Below are 18,923 nucleotides of genomic sequence, written 5' to 3' on the forward strand. Positions count from 1 at the left end.
ATATATACTTTGCGCCAGGCCGTTGTCCTTGCCTAATGATTCGACCAATTTTACTCAGAATTATATTTTAGTATAGAAGTCCAATTTCCGATTTTTCTCAGACTCTGAAATATTCCTGTCTTCGATGAGGGAACACTGTGAAATTTGCAGGGCGAGATGTCGAGTCGAAAGTGTTCCCAGGTATCTCCATATATGGAAAAGCAATCGAGCATGGTGAAACGTATGTAACAATGGTCGCTGAAAAGTAACTGAATTATCGGTTTCGTTCTTTCTCCCGGTCGAACAGGTGTCTCTCTTTAGCCCGAACTCTCACCGAAGATATTCGGCGAGTGAAACTTTTTGGGTGCCCTCCCTTATCGGCGCCGATTGATCGATGCGTTCCATATCCGGAACGGGTATCGCAATCACTTAACATAGTAGAAGAATAGGTTCTTTAGACCTCGCTTTCTCCCTGTTTTGCACACGATCCTTCTGGAGTGGACACCGGGAATTCTTACTTAGAAATGAGAGAACAATCCGTGTTTTACTTCCTGAAGAGAAACGGAATTTTGTTGCGTGTTTATTTTATCAAAGGGAATCCAATCGAATTCTTGAATGGAGTTTGGCCTAGTTTGTTCGTATTCTAATCGTAACAGGAAGGAATTCGTGGCTTTCCGTCGTAAAAACTTAATCAGATACAAGTGTTGGTTTTATTGTGCCGGTTGTTACAAACCGACGTTCGTTTTTATGGGTTATGAGATGAAACATTCAACTAAAGGTGAACAGCAATAAAAAGACTTAATAAAAAGACTTAATAAAGAGTCCTTTGTTTCCTGGCGTAGAAAGATCAATCAATTTGAAATTTATCGATCTGACTATTTTAACGCGTAAACAGCGCTCACACGGATAGGAACAAATATTCCACTAGGCTAATAGCTGTCTATGGAAACAGTTACTGAAATTACCATTTCAGAAACAAACTTTCACATGCAAATGCCATTCGAAAATATCTTATTACGAATCCCTAAACATGTTTTCCTTGAGGAACGAAACGAAACTATGTACCTTGGTTGAATAGATTTAAATTCCAAAATCTTTCACTGGAACATTTTTTCCCATCAACATCAACATGGTCACCATTTTAAGTTATCTTTGACGTCTCTCACACACATCGTAGTCCATTTAAAAAATGCGGTGCAAAGATATCTGGTGGTGTCTGTAGATCGATCACCGAAGCTGTCAAATTCAGGCTAGACTCAAACATTCTGGTTCGTTTTCTTTCCAAGCATCCCGTAAATCATCGGATTTATGTCCCTTCCTGGCGTTGGAAAGCTGCTTTTAGACTTTCCACAAATTGTTACAATTTTGATCCTACGATTTCTTCTGTACATTTCTATGAATGTGGGAAATTTCCGTATCTCGAATTATAATCGACTGCGTTTTTTAATTACTTCAGCAAACCTTGAATTGCTGCAAAATTGCAGCAATCATAACACGATTAACACGACGATGACGAGACTAAGGAGGATCTTAGCTCTATTAAGTCGTACTTAGGTATCTTTTGTTCTCCTTTTCTGAAAATGTACATCCTCGAACGCGTGTATCGAGCGCAATAAGAGTAATCTCGTGCAGCCTGTCTCACGAAGCCGTTCGCAATTAACATTCTCGAATGATGCACGAGGCGATCTACGATGACAAATCACGCGAGAGTGTTTAACGTCGAGATTTCTAGTGGCGGGAGGTCATGAAGAATAGCTACCGAGACCGGATAACCGGTGCCGTGAGATTCGAAGCTCGTTTTGCTATTCCCTCGTCCTCTTTCTGTCCGACTAGCTCAGCTTGTTTAATAGAAATATTAGGAAATGCGAATTAATGATCGAACAAATGAAAACTCGCTATATTCATATAGATTCTATCTTTTATCTTCTTTGAGGCGAAAGCCCCGTTTTTTAAAGACTTATATCTCAATCATTGCAGCATGCAAATGTTGACGCTTGCCTTATTTTCACTGATAAATTATCATGTCAGCGACGATGGCTTCTTGCAATTTTATCCTCCTAGGCACCACGTGAATCACGTTGCAATCGGTTCGAGATACATAGACACATCCGTTTAATAACCCGATTCGAAGCTGCTCTCAACTCTTTGTGCATCGTCCTATCTAAATATAAATCAACATATGAAATACTACGCGGCTCTCCCGGCTCCGATCGAAATTAGAATCTTCAGACCAGCGAGTTTCTCTTCTAAGGTTAATGTCATAATTGCGCGCGTGATACATAATCAAAAGGCATTCCTTAATCGACTGTTTTCTAAGCGCTCTTAAATCAGCATTGAAATTCACGGTGGAACGTATAAATTTCGGTCGAAGCGACGTAATCGCGAGATAACTGTTTGATAACACGTTCCCAATTAATCGATACCGCTTTATCGATAGAATATTATAAATGATATCGAAATGAAATAAATTCCCAGCCTCACGCATTCTATTTTCGTAAGAGACGACAAAGTCCAAATGGCTCTAGTGTTCGATTTCATTCATTTACACGAAAATTCTTGTTCGAGTTTTTTGAATTCCAACGTGTTCCTCCGCTAGATGGAATCTACTTCCCAGAAGCCGTGTATATTTTTGGCAACGATCAAAGGAACGAGGGAGAAGAAGAGAAAATGGCCGTGGAAACTCTGTTTCCAGTCAACTGTTAGACATTTCGTGCGCAAATCCAATTTTCAATCTGGCTGACATACATTTCTCGCCATTGTTCATAACTGTACATCGTTCGATCAATTTAAATAGGTTAGGCTACGAGTTTTTAGATATTAGATTCTCCACGCTGAATCTAGAAAACCAAAGAAAGAGTTGAACGGTTCAATGAGTGTTGTACTCTTATACGACGCCTTTTTCTCCAATGAAACTCAGCTATCACATTCGTATAGCTGCTCCTTTATTTAACGAAATAAGATAGAAGATCGGCTCTATCGCTTGCGTCGTTTTGCTTAAGAAGTATATTTAATTAAACCTTTTAACTTTTCGTTCAGTCATCTCTGCGTTCACTTGAGTAAAATGTACAAGTTGACCCCATTTCTCGAATATCCCTGTATATTTAATTTATCAATGTAAATATTCTTTATTTTCAACGTAAACTCACCACGGCACTACCAAGATTTCCCACTACCAGTTAATGGTAATAGTTGTAATAACAAAGTCATGGATTCCATGATTGCCCTCGTTTCTTCGAATCGAAGAGGCGATGATTACCACGTGTCCCATGCATCGATTCACGCGAGACGAAACTCGAAAGTTTACCTGTGCTCCGCACGCAGAGGCCTCATTTTATGCGGGCCGAAACGACCATTGACAGAACCCGCGCTTTCGAGGCACCTTTTATCCAGGATGCGATCCATACTACGGTGAAAATCTGTCCGATTCTATGGCCCACTCAACGACATTTCTCGTATCCGGACGATTAATGAAGCGCAGAATTAATCGGTGCCTTTCAAATGCCATCGATTACATGACCGTTCGTCATTCATTTCACGATTTTCTTTCGTCCAATCGACTATTCGAGCATGATTTCCTTCAGAAATTGCGATTGCAAAACTCATTGCACCACTGACGCGATTATGTAAACAAATTGGGTCTCATCTTCGATATATTCTTCCAACAATCCGTTCTTGGATTTCACTTCGTTTAGATCGAATGTCTACTCTGATATTTGTACATGATTGAGTTATTCTGTCAAATCAAATATAATTTACATTTCTGAATCGAGCAATAGTTAATGCTGTACAATCGTGTCGCAATTTGAGAACCACTGATCTATTTGTATTTACAGTTGCGAATCTGTAACCCGTGACAGGCTGGCGTGTCTCGGTGTCTTACGAGGAAACGATTTAGGCGTAGATTAAATCGTGCAACCTTGCTGAGTCTGTTCACGAAAGTATGTATCGTAAATATTGTCTTCGGCAAACTATCAGTTATCGAAGAATTCCCATTACATACGTATTACATATCCGTGCCAGTAAGTTTTCCTCAAACGGAGCAGTTAGCAGGTTAGTCCGTCGATATTTTTTCCATTTCTTCGATCGACCCGCATTCCGATAGAAACGCGAACTACGACGCGAAACGAAAGCGATTTCTATGACGGAAGAATCGAGTCCATCGGTGACATAGAATTTCCACAAAGGGTTCCGCTCGAGGGAAGATGAATTTCGCAAAGCAGATAATGTTGCACGTCACGAAACGTTGCCACGATACTCGACCATCGTGAGTAGCCGCATACTCGCGAACGACGGTTATGTGTGTACAACATTCTCGTTACACGAGGCTCCAGCTAACGGCTCATAGAAGGTTACAATTACCTCGGGCAACAGCTGTTCCATGAAATAAAGGGAACGATGCTGTCCTCGGCTACATGGTAACGTCTATGCGTCACACGCAGACCTGCTGAATTAATTGAGAAAACCTAGCTGGATCCTCGAGTCTAACCGGAGTTTATGCTTTCCAAGAGAAAGGTATTAAGGTGTAGATGTTCGTATTCGTCGTTGAATGATATCGTGAAAATACAATAACGAGGATAATCGGCACAGCCATAAATTTCCACGACAGTGTGAAAAGTAGCTGCGACTATAGAAGCTACATTTTTTTAGATCATCGATACGCAATAAAGTAAGAGTGAAAAGAGGCTGAATTTCGAGCGACTCGGCGTCTCGAGTTTCTCCGTTGATGTTTTCCCAACGTCTGGTCACATTTTGCTGGGACGCGCAGTTGGCATAGCACGTGATAACAGACGTGAGATAAGGTTGTACCATTTGCTGAAAACGATCAGTCATCGGGTAAAACTCAATAATCAGTTGTCGCTTCTTATCTTTCACTATGTTACTGTTCCAAATTTTACAAAGGTACATCGCAGGCATACCTTCTGTCGGAGAATTCCAGACATTAATTTTGCTTCTGTACAATGGTCGTTTATCAATACTTTTTGACGAAGGAGACCGCAAACATATTCATATATACCTGCACGATAACCCACTAGCAAAAATTACCGGCGTTCTTTATTTTTCCGTGCGTGGCGATAAGAAATTCGACGGTACGATAAGAGGGACTTCGTTGACTCGACCTCGTTGTCGGCTCGAGACTCTTCGGCTCATCAGCCAAGAGGCAGTCTCGCCGGCGCTCTGATGCGCCCATACTTTGAACGTGTAAAAGTGAAATTCGCGAGTAATTGCGCTCTCCATTACGATCAGTACCGTGTCGTCGCCTTCGGCCTTCCTATCCTTCGTTGGAGAAATAAAAGTGTTATCATCGAATCAGCCGCATGTCGTCCACTAACCAACACGAGGAAATTGAGCCCTGTCCGGAACCCGGACAGGACGGTTGGACCTCGAGATTCTTTTCAGTAGGTGTTCGTGAAGTGAATTTATGTTGGGTTAATTACCGGTGTATAGCATAAATCTGTGACTGTGTTAGGTACTTTTAGAATTTGAAAAAGATGTCGTAATTACGACGAGGAATAGAATGAATTTTTGCGTAACACGAATGACAAACCAATCATCGCATCGTTACGACGCTGTCATACAAGAGCTGCATTACGTTCGGGTTCCGTAACAAGTTGCCCTACCTGTTCTTTTTATAACGTTTGGTACCGTAGGAATTCATATTGGACAAAAGCGAGTGAAAGGCAATGTTTTTCGTTTTAGACAGGCGCGTCTTTACGAGGAAACGCGATTCCTAAAGCTCGTAAGTCCGATCTTTTAGGAAACTTCTTTGTCCGAATATCGATTGGAAAATTTAGTATCGTGACATTTTATCGGCGAATCGATTAAGTGATTGGGACGTTTTCTGACTTGCAGAGGATTCCGAGCTGTCCAGTGAAGAGTCCACAGCCCTTGAAGGAATTCGTGGGTCGCTGCCAGACGATGCCATCGCGGGTGAAAAAGTCTTTCTGCGGTTGCCTTCAGGTAAGAACGAGAGTTGCTACAATTAGAAACTCCATCCAACCAAACAAGTCTTTACAGCAATTATGAGTTACCCTATAATTTGTCCGAGTTTGCCGATGCGCTGTCTATCGGCTGGCCGAACAAAAATTATATGTGTTTCGTTTCATATTTTCTCGGCGAAACGCGTACGATCGATAAGAACTTTTCTCCAATTTGTAAGCGTAACGAATCTTTCGTTAATTCTACTTAACCATTCTGCAAACGGTACTATTATTACGGCGCAAATATTTGCAAATAAAAACAATCGAAAAATAGAAGCATAACGAAACGCTTGAACGAGAACAATTAGTGGATCGCGGCGGGCGAGAATCGATTTCGTGCCTACCGCAAATGCGGTTCCGCATTCTATTCGCTCGAATCGGTAACTAGCAAACGAGAACTGATTACCTGAACTTCTACGAAGCAGATTGTCATTAGGAAGTAGTTGCGTAAGTCAAGGTAGAATAGTTTGAACGAGAACAAAATACACGTAGAGACGGCGCTTTTCCGAAGAGTCGAAACGATGCTAAGTCGCGTCAAGATGACTCGTTTGGATCGGTCGAATTCCCGTACGAGCAGAGAGATGATGCCGTATTAAATCATCGTGCCAGGCACACACCCATAAATGCAAAGCATTCTCGAATGACATCTGCAATGCAAAAGCAACACGTGTGCGTTGCCAGCGCGTGTTCGAGTCGTCGAGATTCCCAGACTTTTTGATCCCGAAAGGGAACGTTCTCGACCGTGTCCGTATAATTTCACTGGGATTTCTATTTGGTCGAGGAGAGACCGGTTACTTTCTTCGTTCCGTAAACAGCTCGTGACACCGTCTAAAGAAACTTCAAATCGCGATAAGCATATAATCGGATTAATCGCATACGCGAATCTAAGCTATAATTTTGATACGAAACTTAGGAATTGGTCGAAGGAGAAAGGCGAATCGGTATCGGAATCGAAAGTGTTGAAGATTGGATCATTAGCAAAGTTCGATGCTTCTTCTTTGCATTCTGGACGAGCATGCAATTATGGCATATAAATGAGTTATAAATCGGTCACGATCTCTTCTGAACCGGAAAGCCGCCGGAAGTGCTGCTAAAAATTAGATGCTGAAACGATTCCTTGCGTTACTCGATGCGTTCAACGCGCGAGATGTTCCATTATGTTCAGATCGACGAATCTCATTACGTTGTGATGCAACATAAATTCGTATAATTCTTATTGCTATGTAAGAATGAACGATCATAAACGAAAAATGTTGCTTTTATTCTGTCGTTGAGAATTTTTGCTATTCTATATGAGCTGCAACGACAAATGACGTTGTAAATCTGACAAGAAGGATTTCCAATAAATCCTGACACCAATGCTTCCATGTGAAATCAAAACTATACATTTCCCTGTCTCCGTTAAGTGATAAATAATTCAGTGGTCATCGCAAGGTGGGCGCGAATCAACGACGAAAAATATGTGCAATGTCTGTTCAAAATACTTTGAACGAGAGATCGCATTGTCACGAACCGGTGCATCTTCTTCATACAAATTATCCAGACATCCTGGGTCTTTGACTGCGTGGCCCGTGACGGTACAGATGTCCCCCTCGATAAAGGAAATTCAACTTCCTTTTGAGAATCGATGAAGCTTGAAGATGACCACTTTCGAATGCACTTTGATCGATTAAAAAGTGGTTTCTTCTTGTGACAAGAAGATCGCGCGGTGATGATGCTTTATAGTTAAGAGGTATCTTCCAAGCTAAAATACAAAGGAAAGAAGATTGCAATACGAAATATATTGTCAATATTGTTTATTGCTGCACTACTAAACTTTACGTCTCTACGTTTTTTTAAAGTAAAACTATTAAATTCTTTTTATTACTTCATCTACTTGGAATGTCTTGACAAAATTGACACGTAACTTTTTTGGGTAATAGAAAGACGTGACGACCGAAGTTGTAGTCGAAGATAGTAAACTTTCTCATGCATTTATATCGCCTCTTTGACACGGTACAACGGTCAACGTAATTAACTTTGAACGCAAGAGCGACAGCGACGATGACCAATTGATTAAACGCAGGACCCAAATCATTGTAATAAAAAGAAACGCATCGACCTCAATCTTGTGAAACAATCCGCGTCTTTTTCATCTTATATTCCTATATTAAATACCAGTGAGAGATTTTTCAGATATCACAATTGCGATAAGTAGGATCGATAACTCGATAGCATATATCGTCGACAACTGACGAACCCATTCATAGTTTATGTCTTAATTTAATAATGGACGCCTTATTCAAGGCACTGGTTTTTCGGTTCATAAATGCTCATACTGTAGAAAGCAAAGAGGAAGCTTGGCTCAAAGTTAATAGCTCAGAAAGTGTATGGTATTCTCGTTTTTCGACGATTCTTCCATATCCATAGATCCATATTCGAGAACACTTCTTTCGTATTTCACGAACGACCATAACATCGTTGTTCCTTGGAATCGAGTAAAAAAAAAAAGAGAAACGTGTGTCCACTTCCAGGAGGAATCCATCGCGATTCTCATCCAGTCGTCCTTGAGGGAATCCTATGACCCGTAGATTCCATTATGCCGATCAACCCTGTTCAGCGGTTCCGTAGTACTACAGGGCGTGTCCAGAGAGGAAAAGGAGTCTGATACTCTACGGTGAACATAATCGTATTTCCAGCATCCTCGAAGGTTCTGTAGTCGTTTTTTCAAGCGGCAGATCTGTCGAACGAGAGATCCGATGGAATGCGCCATAGAAGGTAGCAAGCGGCGCGTTGGAAAGTCTACAAACGATCGGTATCGCGTGTGACTGGTGGAACACAGCGTTCTTTACGTGTTTCGCGGCGACGCTTTCAATTATCGACGATACTGGAATTTATTACATATATATACGCTTACCGCGGTGCTAACGGAAGCGTAAGAAACGATGAAAACGCGCTCCTCACCGGGCTTTTTCTTAGGGGATCATTGGACTCGGATGCCTGTTGCTCGATTTGCATGTCTCAACGTTGTTCATTTTGACGTCTCGGATCTTTCGCTATTCGTCGATCGTACTAACAATTTTATCGCTCATTCTTCTTACCGTTCAAGTCGTCTACTTCTGATTGCCTCTAAAGTTATATGCAGTGGATGACGCGCGACGAAGGCGAACGTAAACGCATCGGGAAAATGTTTCTTAAAATTCTTTCGTATCTTTCGTATCTTTGTTCCTTCCACGTTTGCAAAATGGTAGGCTACCCAAGTCATTTTCTCTGTTTCAAATGCTACAAGTTTTTGATTCGTTTCTAGACAATTTTCTACTCTTCTGTAACGTTTTGAAGAATTCGACCACATTTTTCGGTTTTACGACGCTAAAATTACCTTTGTAAGCAACTCCACGACCGCGATGTTTAGATCGGCATTTCTCGTGCGAACTTCGAGGCTGTAGAGTAGTCGAACGAGAGAGTATCGTCTGTTCCGCGATGTATAAGCATCATTTGACAAGAAATTCAGTTCGTAGAATCGCTTCAAGATCTATTCGCGGCGAGAAACGGAAAAAATTATGCTAATGCCGGCGGGTTTGACGCGATCACGTCCCAGGGGATTTCTTGCCAGGCTTCCGAGCCACTTCAACCTCATCGGTTTATTGCGAACTCGACGCTTCCGAAGAAGCGTATGTGCTATCCGCAGAGAGCAACTCGATTGCCGACGTTGTTTCCCATCGCCCATCTGTTCCATTTGCTTCGAAGCTTCTGCAATTTCTTCAAGATGCAGAATAGAATACGGGCGTAATGACTTTCTTTCGCGATCTTTCGAAATTACATCACGATTGTTCGAACGATTCTGAATCTTTTTTTTAAAAACTTACAGCATTTGCAAACTAATCCGCACCGTATATTGACTTTATTCTCCTCTCCGACCACAAAGAGTAATTTTTTTCTGGGCTATCGTGTGTTACAAAAAGTATCTATCGACGATGAAACTAGTTTTCAACGAGTATTAGCACGTGATCATGCTACGAGACCTATAAAGAGTAGACAGTATGCCATATCTGCAAATCTCATTGCGCTTAATTTCCGTGTTACGTTGACAACCTACTCGCCCACGCGGGCGTGGGTGTCCTTAAACCTGAAACGATCTGCGCGAGAGGTACTTTTACGTGTTCCCTTTCCACCGGAAGGCAACCCGTACAGTGAAACAAAAACAGAATCTATAGATCTCCTTGCCAAGTGCAATGCCAGTAAATTCGAATCAATTGGTTCGACGTGCTTAGGTGGTGAGTTACATTCCAAGGTTCATCTAAGGTTAGATCCCTGGAAATTGCAAGGAAGTTATCATCGAGACGAGTTCGTGACACGAGCGCGTATAATATTTCGCTTTCGTTTCAAGCCGACCGATTATAAATCACATCGCGTGCAGCCGATGAATATGTGGTTGCGCTAAATCGGGTCACTTTATACAGTTATAACGTTGCTTCCAAGATCGTGCCTCGGATTACGCCTGTTATCAAGCTACAACAGAGAGATGCCGGAGGAAAAATATGCTTATGAGAAGGTAGGACGCGGAACTGCATTCAGCGGTCGTTTGCGTTCCGTACAACGTCAGGTTATATTTTATAATCATCTTCTCAACATAGTGCAATAACAAAGTTTATTACGTGCGGACGTTGAACACGTGGTCGTTTACGAGCAGGGTGGTGATCGATACTGGGATTCGCGTTGATGTCGGACTTTCCAGCGATCGGCCGAGATCTTTCACCCAGAGCGTCGTTCGTAATCATGACACATCACATTCTTTAAACCTATCTTCTGTTTGACCAAGGACAACGTAGTTGATAAAGACTTTATAGCAAACCATGATTTACGATATATGTCTTCCAATTTGAAAATTAAGTTTAAAGAAGTTCGTAAAGAAAATCGTTTTGTTAGTAAGAATAAAATTTGTGATACGAAGGAGTTTAACGAAGTTTGTCACAGGTTACCGCGTGTTTTCTCAGCAGTTCTCAAACGATAAATCTACTTACGTGTGAACACCGTATGAACCGCGTTGCTCAAAGCGGAGAAACCCTAGCCAAGCGATACATTACCATCTCGATTTTTCGCCGAGGAATCTATCCATGTTATTTACTCGACGCATTCGTCACGGTGGATAGACTTTCGTCCTACGAGGAAGGTGGCCGTTGGAGGGAGTCTGTCGCGTAAACTCGACGAATCCAGCTCCGAACTGACCGACCTCCTTCGCCTTTTTACGCTGAAACTCACGTGTGCGTGCCGGCAGGCGGTCGCGTGTCACGCTTTATGGCATCTCCTCTTATTTCGCGTTCACGTGCTAGTATCGCGCGTGAACGCGCCGCGAGCGTTAACCTGAAACGAATTGAGGGATGCTGGATGTTGCAAGCGACTTTTGAGGAAATTGAGCGTTGGACGATCGGGAAATTGGTTAGGAGCGGATTGGGAAAATTTCGATTGTTATATTGAGAAAATTCCTCTTAGAATAAAAACCGAGTAATTATTTCTGCTATCTACACGATAAATCTATGCATTTCTACAGCAATGCGGAATTGACTATGTAAACTATGGTGCAAATAGTTTGACGATGCTCTTGTCAACAGACTGTTAACACTGCTAATATTCTTAGTTTCTCGCACTGACTATTATCTTAACACAGTTCTTCCTATCGCTTCGTGATAACGGTCAAACACAACGAATATGTGAAAAATACATCACGTGAACCATAAGCTTGCACGAAGTTGCTCAGCGAACGATAAATATTTTAAATGGCACGCATATTCTCGGTCGTAGCATGATGTTTGCGAAGAATAAATCGACGGCCTGGTACGTGAATATAGGTAATTTCCTAGTCACGTGTGAAAGTACCTTAGGAATCCAGTGCCTGAGCCGGTCCCCTGACCTTTGCTGCCTCTGGTTCTGACTGCTCGAGCCAAGCGAGAGAGGCACGAGAATGGTACAGTGCACGAAGTTAATGGTCCTTCGAGTATCGCAAATACAGGTTGAACTGGACCACAGTATAACTCGAACATCGTAATAATTTGATAAATATAGCATACCATTAATGTGTATCGAAGTTCATGACAATATTTTTATGCAAAATATTTGATACAAGTTCGATATAAAAGGCGTCTCGTGTTTGATCGTCGATCACGCACACTGTACACATGTAAAGTTGGTTCACAGCGGCATCTCGACGAGCAGCCAACTCCGCGATTTAATGCCGAGGCTCGTCTTCAATAAGGTCAAGACCTGGTTACATACCCTCGATCGTCTTCGTTCCCAATCGGTTTTCACGGAAAGTCAAAAATATCTGGCGATGTTTAAACGAAACAGGTCGAACCCAATTCCGTGACATTTTTCTCAATTTTTAGCATTTCCTGTGCGATTATTAAAATAACGTCTCCATGAAATCCTTCCGCGTTGAGCGGCAACGAAGTAACAATTGCTTCCCCGTTTTATTGCTCCTTTCATCATCATCATCATCATCATCATCATCTTCATCTTCATCATCTTGCCTCTCGTATCCTGCAAAAACAGGCCTGCAGGGAAACCAAATGATTATCTATGAAAGCAGCGGTTGCAACAGCTGACTGAAAATATGGCTATGTTTCTTCTATATACAGGATGACGAGCCACCGGAAATCACGTATTGCGTTGTGGAGCACACGGGTACGCTCACGCTTCAAGCAATGACGCCCTCCCTGCCGATGCCTGCCGAGGAAGAACTGAACAAGATGTTCCTCGAATTGGTCGACGAGCTGGACCTGACCCAGGCCAACCGACAGGCGGTTCTGGCACTTCCGGCGAACAAAAAGTGGCAGATATATTGCTCCAGGAAAGGTAACGGCACGCTTGAGAATGGTGGACTCAGAACTACAGATCTGAGCGGGGATCCCGAGGATTATATCAACAGACTGAAGACGATAGCTAGTGTAATTATTTCGTGATTTTTCATGTGTGAACATTTCATTGTTAACTAATGAATTAATATTTGTGTTAATGAAGAACTTATTAATTTCAGAGTCCTTTTCCCGAAGAGGGCGAAGAAGTTTCGAATCAGATGCGACAAACCGAAGCCCTAAAGACCGCTTTGAGGACGCAGCCGCATAGTTTCGTGCTCAGGTTTATAGAACTCGATGGATTGAATGCTCTGTTACAAGTTCTTGGAACTATGGATGCGGAGGCAGCTAACAGCAACCTTCATACAAGTGTGATAGGGTGTTTGAAGGCGTTGATGAACAATTCGGTAGGATTAGGTTGTAATAATTGATCACTGAACACTTTTAAGCGAGAAGTTCTATCGAAATTCTAATCGTCTTTGCAGAATGGAAGAGCACACGTACTGGCGCACCCTACTGCCATCAATACGATATCCCAGTCGCTGGCGACTGAAAACATCAAGACGAAGATATCCGTTCTCGAAATTCTGGGCGCTGTTTGCCTGGTTCCAGGTGGTCATCGAAAAGTCTTGGAAGCTATGCTACATTTCCAGCAGTATCATTCCGAACGAACACGTTTCCAAAGTATTATAAACGATTTGGACAAGAACTTCGGTATCTACAAAGACAATCTGTCTCTGAAGACGGCGATCATGTCGTTCATTAACGCGGTGTTGAATTATGGACCAGGTCAAGTGACTTTGGAGTTTAGGTTACACCTAAGATACGAATTATTGATGCTCGGTATTCAACCGATTATCGAAAAGCTTAGAAAATATGAAAATGAGACGTTAGATAGGCATTTGGATTTCTTTGAAATGGTGAGAAACGAAGACGAGAAGGAGTTGGCGAGGAAGTTCGAAAAGGAACACGTGGACACGAAGAGCGCTACGGCGATGTTCGATTTATTGAGGAGAAAGCTCAGTCATACCGCTGCGTATCCTCATTTGTTGAGTCTTTTGGAACACTGTCTTCTATTACCTCGTAAGATATCTTCTTTTCACTTACTCGTACTACTCGCTTGAAAAGGAAGATGTTTATCTGTTATTTCTCTATTACTTCCAGTCGATTATGGCTCCCATCCTCAACACTGGCTACTGTTCGATCGGATCGTGCAACAAATCGTTCTCCAGTCAGAAGGAAATGATACAGGTGTCACAAGGAATCCCGACGTCGCGCCGATTGAGATCAACGTGAAGGAAATTGTTCATTTGCTCGCAAAGGAAGAAGAACTCGTCGCGGCCAGGAAGAAGGCAGAGGAGTTGGAGCGAGAAAATTCCGACATGTCGAGTAGACTAGCCAAGAAGGAACAAGAGTTAGATCTAAGAACACAAGAGAAAGTAATTTATCGTCTTGTCTTGCCAAATTGAGATCGTTGTCCGATCTTGTTCTCATCCGTGACCTGACCTACCTTTCTAGGAAGATATAGAGGCCAGCTTGGCAAGGGTGAAAGAACGCCTCGAGAAGGAGACGTCGATGCATATAGAGACGAAGCAGAGGATTTCGGAATTGCAAGACAACGTCGAGACGCTATCTCGACAGATAAACAACGAGAAATCGGAGAGGAAGAGGCTGGAACAATTGGTAGCTTCCGGAAGCTTACCGGACGATGCGAAAGCGACGATTAAAATCGTCGAGGACGAGGTTCTTGAGAAGGTTGAAGCCAAACCAATGCCACCCCCGCCCCCGCCTCCGCCCTTGGCACCTCCACCACCTCCTTGCCTAATGCCCGCAGCTCCTCCTCCGATGAAGGTAGGATAACCTTTGATCTTTAACAATTGCCAACTTTCTCAGTTACCGCAGTACATTGAATAATGAAAAGAATTAAACGTATCCAGGTGGAGATAATCAAGAATGTTCCTCAACCGAGCAATCCCTTGAAGTCCTTTAATTGGTCGAAGATACCGGAGCAAAAGTTGCAAGGCACTATATGGTCGGAACTCGATGACACGAAGTTATATAACGTCATGGACCTAGAATCGATCGATAAAATCTTTTGCGCTTATCAAAAGAACGGAGTGTCCGCGGAGGGTTCGATCGAAGATCTGCGAACCCTAGGAAAGAACAAGAAGACCATGTCAGTGATTGATTCGAGGAGAGCTCAGAACTGCACGATTTTGTTGTCCAAGTTGAAAATGTCCGACAACGAGATCACTAGAACCATCCTCTCTATGGACCAACAGAATATTCTGCACATAGACATGGTTGAACAACTATTGAAGTATATCCCATCGTCTGAAGAAGCTGCTCTCTTAGACATACATCAGAAAGAGCTTCAGAACAGGGCCGATTGTTTCTTATACCAAATATCCAAGTACGTAGATCTATACCTCCTATCGTTGATCCTTTCTTTTCCAGAAATAACGTTTTTGTCGATGCATACCAAACGTTTAATCGAATATTTATGACAAACGAAACAAACGGAGTATCGTATATACGTTGCGCTGGTATAAAACTTGATCAGATAATACTCGGTGACATTCTAAAAATATATTTCCTGATATCCACGTTTTAGAGTGCCGCATTACGAGCAAAGATTACGATCTCTTCACTACAAAAAGAAATTCGCTGCCAGCATTGCGGAATTGACACCGAGAATGCGTGCGGTGCTCGAAGCTAGTCGACAGGTGGCCAGGTCCCGGCGACTTAGAAAGCTCCTGGAATTGGTCTTAGCTCTAGGGAATTACGTAAATCGCGGAAACGCTCGCGGGAATGCCTGCGGTTTCCGCTTAGCTTCCTTGAATCGTCTAGTCGATACCAAGTCTTCTTGCTCCAAAGGCACGACTTTGCTGCACTATTTGGTTCAAATCCTTGAGTCTAGGTTTAGAGAGGTGTTGGATATCGAGGAGGATATGCCTCATGTTCGAACCGCAGCTAGAGTTAGCATGGCTGATCTGCAGAAAGAGGTGGCTAATTTGAAAAATGGTCTTCAGGACGTTCAAAGGGAAATAGGTATGCTTCGTAATTGCCTTGATTAATACTATTAGGTCGTACGAAAAGTTTCTTTCTTTTTATAAGAAAATAATGGACGCGCAACGTTTTTCGTTTTATATTATTTTATCGAATTACGTATGACCCATTTTATTCCCCCAAAATAAAGATCACAACGATCGACAGATTAGGTTTCGTGTTTGTATAAAGATGCGCCGTTGTAAAAGACGTGTCTGTAAAAGAAAGACACTTTTCGGACAACCTAATGTTATGTTTTACGATTGCTTTAATTTTATCGACTTTTTATTAGAATTCCACCGTGGTCAGTCTCAAGTACTTCAAGGAGACATGTTCTTACCAGCAATGAGAGATTTCCAGGCACAGGCTACATGTAGGTTAGCGGAAGCGGAGGATCTGTTCCAAGATATGAAGACCAGAGTAAGTTTCCAGACTGGTTGTATACAATTGCCAAGTTTTCTTTCACCCATTGACTGAAATTTCTGCGAATAGTTTGACCGAGCAGTGAGGCTGTTTGGCGAAGATTCAGCAGGCGTGCAGCCAGACGAGTTCTTTGGCATTTTTGAAAACTTCCTACAGGCGTTAGCTGAAGCCAGACAAGACGTGGAAAATATGAGGAAGAAGATAGAGGAAGAAGAACGAAGAGCAAAGCAAGAACAAGAGGTACGTAAAATGCGAGATACTCGCGTTGTATTTCTTCTGCGCTAATCCTTGAGTAATCTTATTCTTTGAAACAATTTATATTAGCTTCGGAAGAGGACAATGGAAAGAAAGAATTCTCGCGAAGGAATATTGAACAGTATCTCCTTGAGCAAAAAGAACGAAGCCAATAGCAATGGACAGAACGACAATAAGGGTGAATTCGATGACTTGATATCGGCTCTTCGAACCGGCGACGTTTTCGGAGAGGATATCGCGAAATTTAAAAGATCAAAGCGCAGACCTGTGACTCCGAGCGGCCAAGAATCGCGAAGACACAGCGCGCACAGAGAAGATTCCAGGGAAAGACATTGAAATCTTTTCTGGAATTGCTAGTGACGTTAACGTCGTTCGAATCATTTTACGATTTAAACAATATGTGATAGAAAGGAAACATGAATGTTGCGTTGAAGGAAATCAATTCCCCTGTAGGAATAAAGGAGAGAATCGAAATAACGGATACGGATTAAGTACGAAACGTGTAAATAGAATAACAAAATGAAGACTACGAAACTTTTACTTTTCGTAAATTCCTTCATCGATTACGTAGTATTATCTTCGGATGTAATTCCTCTTTAATTCATTATCTCTAAAGTCTTCCTAATTCACCGATCGTAATTCGTTTGGTGCATTATGTTTCGTGAAGTTTGTTCGATCATAAATTCGGAAAATTGTATACACCTTATATTCTTAATCGAATCTCATGTTTCGTTTTTGCAGTTATTCCTGCACATATCTGACACTGTGTTCGATGTTGCGTAAGAAATACGGCAAAGAAATATCCAGGAATACGAAATCGTGTGAGAACGCGATCTTTAAATTGACAAGACCAAAGCGTCGTACGATTAACGATGCTTTAGCGCACTCAATTTCGATAATTTCTCTTTTTTTACACAATGATAACCAAATAGAATTTTGTGTTTTTATCATCGTATACGACGATTAAAATTAAGCGACATTGCATAAAAATTGCAAAATCGAAAAACTGAGCGAACGCAAGTTTGTACATTGTTAAAAAGCGTTTGTGTTACGAGTCAGGCAAGGGTATCACGCGATAATTTTCTGTATATAGTCATTATGCGTTTGTTCATTAAGGTAGTCCGCGTTTAACGGCAGTGATTTGCAAAACTTCGACGAAAGAACATCGTAGCGATCGGGCCAAGGAGAGGTAACGAACAGAGAGAAAACGCAACGCGATCCTAAGAACGATAGACCTGTTACAATTTTGAAAAGACTTCGATTTTCATACGTCGACGAATATTCTTACCGAAATTTTCGATGCTTTTTGAGAACAGCGTGTTCTTTTTATATACTGAGAAACATACCAGAGAGGGCCATTGCATACTTGCAACTCTATTTCAGCCTCGGGAAACCTACAAGTCTGATTTTGTATTTTAGAAAAGGACCTAATAATTAATTAGATTATTTAGAAGCTCGTTAATAATTGCCGAGTCGTTGATGGAATTCGTGTTAGTTTTCGATGTGTAGACCAGAGAAGGCGAAACGATTAGACAAGAGTTCGTTGTATAGCAGTCGATGTTTTGTAAGCTTTTGTATTTTTGTAAATATTCAGTATCGATGTCCTATTCTTGTCGATGGCGGCAGCCCGATAATATATTACTGCGTCCTTAATGTCACATGTATTAATATATATATATAAAATATACCGAATAAACGTGAAATTCAAATCTTCACTAGCACTTTTTTATCTTAATTTTATTTTTTTATTGGTCAGATAAAGGTTTTATTGATCAATAAAGGTTCTTTTATTTGAAACAGCTTCCAATTTTCGTTCGTTAAATATTTCAGCCTTTTTCTTTTCTTTTTTCGATATTAATCTTCCGTGATTCAAAAAATACCGGTTGCCGATAAATTACCGACGGGTAAAGAGTGAACTTCAATAGGATGTCCGCAGGACAAGCATAATACCGATTTCCCTGCACTTCTATAGATGTCGTCATGTTATCGAATACGAAGCATATGCAAATAATTTTCTACGAATTGTTACTATCTATACGACATCTGTAAATTATTATTTTATGTACGCTTAGTTAGAAACTGATTTTTGTGACGAAGTACGAATTTTTATTTCGAATAACACTCGTCAAATTTTGGAATAGAAGAATCCACGTTAAATGTGGCAAAGAAAAAAAAAGAAAGAAAAGCGAAAGAAAGAGAACCAAGCAAATAAAATAAAAATAAATTCAATACTAAATCCTAACCATATTAACGATGTTCGGGCATTCGTTAAAAATTTAGGCCGCTGACTTATTTTTATATCGCTCTGTCTAAATTCAAACTGCGCGATAATTAATAAACTTTTAATTATTTTTTCGCGTCAAAGGACTTTCTATATCGGGTGCCATTACCGTCAGAAGAAAAATTTCACAAT

At 41.5% G+C, this 18,923-nt stretch overlaps 1 protein-coding gene across 4 annotated transcripts in view; it reads left to right on the forward strand.

Annotated features, from left to right (window-relative positions):
• Positions 1 to 18,225, forward strand: part of LOC126866080 (disheveled-associated activator of morphogenesis 1) — a 43,386-nt gene extending 25,161 nt beyond the window's left edge. For 3 of the 4 annotated variants that reach the window (XM_050619183.1, XM_050619185.1, XM_050619186.1), the window contains exons 2-12: positions 5,830 to 5,937; positions 12,569 to 12,877; positions 12,967 to 13,191; positions 13,270 to 13,867; positions 13,949 to 14,223; positions 14,303 to 14,635; positions 14,722 to 15,197; positions 15,399 to 15,835; positions 16,125 to 16,252; positions 16,325 to 16,495; positions 16,580 to 18,225. In XM_050619183.1, coding sequence (XP_050475140.1) covers positions 5,896 to 5,937; positions 12,569 to 12,877; positions 12,967 to 13,191; positions 13,270 to 13,867; positions 13,949 to 14,223; positions 14,303 to 14,635; positions 14,722 to 15,197; positions 15,399 to 15,835; positions 16,125 to 16,252; positions 16,325 to 16,495; positions 16,580 to 16,846 — 3,261 coding nt within the window. In that variant the 5' untranslated portion in view covers positions 5,830 to 5,895 and the 3' untranslated portion in view covers positions 16,847 to 18,225. Of the gene's footprint in view, positions 1 to 5,124; positions 5,376 to 5,829; positions 5,938 to 12,568; positions 12,878 to 12,966; positions 13,192 to 13,269; positions 13,868 to 13,948; positions 14,224 to 14,302; positions 14,636 to 14,721; positions 15,198 to 15,398; positions 15,836 to 16,124; positions 16,253 to 16,324; positions 16,496 to 16,579 lie in introns of those variants that run through there. The other variant, XM_050619182.1, reaches the window with a different exon arrangement.
• Positions 18,226 to 18,923: the final 698 nt, after the last annotated feature.

This window comes from Bombus huntii, chromosome 5 (assembly GCF_024542735.1).
Source record: "Bombus huntii isolate Logan2020A chromosome 5, iyBomHunt1.1, whole genome shotgun sequence".
Classification (NCBI taxonomy): Eukaryota; Metazoa; Arthropoda; class Insecta; order Hymenoptera; family Apidae; genus Bombus; species Bombus huntii.